Raw genomic sequence first — 3,940 nt, 5'->3', positions numbered from 1 at the left:
GGAATTGAACTCACGCAGAAGTGGCTTTAGCTTCTCAGTGCTGTGCTTTAACCCTCTGCGCCACCAGGGAGAGCCAATACACATTCCTTTTAAGTGCTCATAGACACAGAACATCATACACTTTAAGTAGGCACTTAAATTAATGCCAACTTAGTTCACGAGCATAAACCTATGTGTAAAAGCTCAAGTTATAAAACTTCTACCACGGAATCTATAAAACTCCCTAATGTGACTGTGGGGTAGGCAGTGATTATTTAGGACACAGAAAGTACTCACCATAAAAGAAAAATTAATATCAAATAGTTCTGCTAGTTATGTTTAACACTATTAAAAACAAAAAGGCAAGATTAAGGGAAGAAAATGTGACCGAAGAGCCATCATATCAGAGTCGATAAGAGTCATACAGGTTAACAGAACAAAGCTCCTTTGTGTCATTGCAATGTCAGATTTCCATAAAAGCTTGTGTTTTTTGGAAAGTCTGAGCTTGTGTTTGCTTTTGATTTCTATAACGAGAAATAGTTTGCACAGTGTCAGAGAGCCAAAGTCATGCTGAATATGGTCTTTACTTGTCCAACAATTACTTCAATTCTCATTCTGTTGATTAAAGTTGAAGAAAGCAGCTCTATAATTTCATGAAGCATTTTACTGTAGTAAGCTGGGAATTAGGGTCCTTTAACAAAGTACTCTTGTGTTTATGTGATGAGTTGATCATAACTCTGTAAAGTGGGAATTATGAAAAGAGTCTCATTATGAAAAGTTGGTTGTTTGTCTTTGATATGCTTTCACTGCCTTTTGTCTGTGTACTGCTCAACTCTGTTTTTCATTGTCCTTAGCAACCCTTGTTTTCTCATCTAGGGTACTACACAGAGGGCTTCCTGCTTCTGCAACATGCACTGGATCAGGCCATCATGAAGTACCACAATCTAGTTACTGCAGAAACTCTGTTGCACAAAGTCACAGTTTCTGTTCAGAGATTTCCCTATGCAGTGTATTATCACGACTACTTCTTTAACTTGTTTGGTACTTTCATCCCTCTAGTGATATTATTTATCTTCTCTGTGAATCATCTTACCCTTGTTCAATCCATTGTGTGGGAAAAAGAAAACGGACTGAAGGTAACACCACTTATGATAGGTAGAGCTTATGTAGAAAATATTGGGTAAATTTTTATAATGGACTGGATTTTTTGTACTCATTCAGCATTGGTGGATGGTTATATTTTAATTTTAAGTAGCCAAAAAGTGAGCAGTTAATGTTTGCAGATTTTCTAAAATCTTGTTTTTATTGGAATTCTTTTAGTTTTAGTTTTATCTCTAGAAGGAGGCTTCACAAAAACATTAGGTAGAATTTAAATGCTAAATCCCCTAAAATCTCCTTGGATTTAGGTGAACTAAATCCACAGGAATAATTGACTAGATTTGTGGATGATAAAATTTAGATTCAATTTAGATTTAAATTTAGATAAAATTCAGTTTCAAGACTGAATTTGTGGTAGTTTTTTCTACCATTTTCTGATCTCTGATTATTTCTTAAAGTCCCCTCCAGAATTATTTCTTGGTTGAGCTTATGTTGTCTTATGGCTAGCAGTTTATAGCTCAAATACCAGTTATCATTCCTTTTAACAAAGATTCATTTGATATGAATTTATTTTTGATTTATTAATTGCCTACTTTGCACTTCAGACTATCTGTCTCCTTAGATGCCAACATTCTACTGAGGATTTTTGCATCCATGTCTTGTAGTGTTCTTTTTTTATACTTTGTCTAGTTAGGGAATCAGGGTACTCTTTGTCTCATGAGGGCCATTTGAAATGTTACCATCTTAACAATGTCTAGTCTCTGATCCATGAAAATAGTGTGCCTTTCTTCTAATTAGGTTTTCTTCAATTTCTCCCGGCAATGATTTTTAGTTTTCACTTGACATTCTGAGCCCAGTTTCCTCCTGTATAAATTAGACGTGATCCTGTTTATTACTTAACCCATTTTTTGTTGTATCAAAAGTAAATTAGATAATATTTGTGAGAGCATTTTGTGTAATTATACTGCTGTACATGATATTTTATTTTTGTTAACGCTCCCAAGGAGTACCAGCTCATGATAGGACTCAGTAATTGGATGCTCTGGGCCGCCTATTTCTTCACATTCCTCTCTCTGTATGCAATTATCATCCTTTTGATATGCATAATTTTCTTTGCCAAGGTAAGTGTCTCTTTCATTGCAATGTTCTGTAAATACACTTAAAAGACACTATAGAAGCATGGTGTGGTGTGGTCTGTTGGATTTAGGGAATGAAAATGTGCCTTTTATGTGCCACTTTAAAAATCCAGAGCTGCTCAGTCTCATGAGAGTCTCAACTTTCATCCAAATGTGTGAGGCCTCTGCTGTTAATAAGCATAATCTAGTGCCCTGAGCAGTATCTTCAGTTTCACTAGGACTCGGAGCTTTTTTTTTTTTTAAGATTTATTTATGCATACAGAACTGGAGTACAGGCCAGAGGTATAGGGGTGGTGATTGACCAGAGGATTCACCAGAGACAGAGTGGGGAGCAGAACAGGCAGATTGACGAAGTACACTGCTGAGGGGAGCAGCGGGCCAGTCAGGAGAGGTCTGCTGTGCCATGTGGGTCACCTCTGGGACGGGGATTGAACTTGCTGAAGTGGCTTTAGCTTCTTAGTGCTGTGCTTTAACCTGCTGTGCCACCAGGAAGCTTTTATTTTTTAAATAAGATTTATTCATACAGAACTAGGGTACAGGCCAGAGGTGCAGGGAGTGGTGAGAGGATTCACCAGAGACAGTGTAGAGAGCAGAACAGGCAGATTCACTGCTGAGGGGAGCAGCGGGCAGATCAGGAGAGGTCTGCTGTGCCATGTGGGTCACCACCTCCCTGGCCAGGGCTTGCACTCATGCTGAAGGGGCTGAGACCAGGTTCATAGTGCTGTGCCTTAACCCGTTGTGCCACCAGGAGGGCCCCATACAGAGCTTTTTAAAGATAGTTCACTTCTCTTTCATTTTGCTATGATAACACTTAGAAGATGGCTAAAACAACTTCCTGCTTGCTTTCTTAGATGGAACCGAAGTCCGTCATCCAGTACAGTGACCCATCTCTCATCTTCATCTTTTTGCTGTGTTTTGCAATTGCCACAATATTTTTTAGCTTCATGGTTAGCACATTCTTCAATAAAGGTGAGTCTACAATTCCTCCTGGGAAAGATTCGTGGTGGCTGCAAATGTATCGACACATTATCATTTGTTTAATATAGTTTTCTTACCTTTTTAACAGCTGTCAGTGTCTGCCATCCCATATTCTCTTTTATTCCTCTATTGGTTATCTGTGCCTTTTCTTGACCAGTTTCATAACAAGTTTATTAGCACTCAATCAGTGCCAAAAATTATGAATGTGCTGGTTTACAAAACAGATGAGTTTTTATTCTAGAGTGCTTATTTTAGTAAACTCATCTAATAAAGATACATGTGGATTGAACTAACCATATAATTTCCTTCCTATTTGCAGTAAATTCTGCTGTTGCTATTGGATGTTTCCTTTTTCTTGCCACCTACTTTCCAGCTAAATCTGTCTCTTCAAACTATGCACAGATGTCTGTTTCCCAGAAGTTGATTTCCTGTCTCATCTCAAATATTGCAATGTCACTGGGAGCTAGATTCCTAGTCAGAGCAGAACAGGAGAGTAAGTATTTACCTTGTAGGTGTTTCTGTGTCCTTACAGGATAGTCAGGGTTTTAATATTGCTCAATTAACACGAAACTGTTCCTTAAGAATTATACTGCCGGCCCTCCCTGGTGTTGCAGCAGGTTAAAGCGCAGCACTAGGAAGCTTAAGCCACTTCAGCATGAGTTCGATTCCCACCTGCCCGGAGGTGACCACATGGCTCGGCAGACCTCTCCTGACCCGCCCGCTGCTCCCCTCAGCAGTGTACTTCGTCG

General features: G+C 39.0%; 1 protein-coding gene across 1 annotated transcript in view; it reads left to right on the top strand.

Moving 5' to 3' along the window:
- LOC101637175 (ATP-binding cassette sub-family A member 3-like) overlaps nt 1-3,940 on the top strand; it is a 40,337-nt gene that overhangs the window by 6,504 nt on the left and 29,893 nt on the right. Inside the window, exons 5-8 of the mRNA XM_004691723.1 lie at nt 856-1,115; nt 2,082-2,198; nt 3,065-3,182; nt 3,511-3,684. Coding sequence (XP_004691780.1) covers nt 856-1,115; nt 2,082-2,198; nt 3,065-3,182; nt 3,511-3,684 — 669 coding nt within the window. The remainder of the gene's footprint in view (nt 1-855; nt 1,116-2,081; nt 2,199-3,064; nt 3,183-3,510; nt 3,685-3,940) is intronic.

This window comes from Condylura cristata, unplaced genomic scaffold, assembly GCF_000260355.1.
Source record: "Condylura cristata isolate star-nosed mole 26May11 unplaced genomic scaffold, ConCri1.0 scaffold00032, whole genome shotgun sequence".
NCBI classification, from domain to species: Eukaryota; Metazoa; Chordata; class Mammalia; order Eulipotyphla; family Talpidae; genus Condylura; species Condylura cristata.
This window is presented reverse-complemented; position numbering and strand designations above follow the sequence as displayed.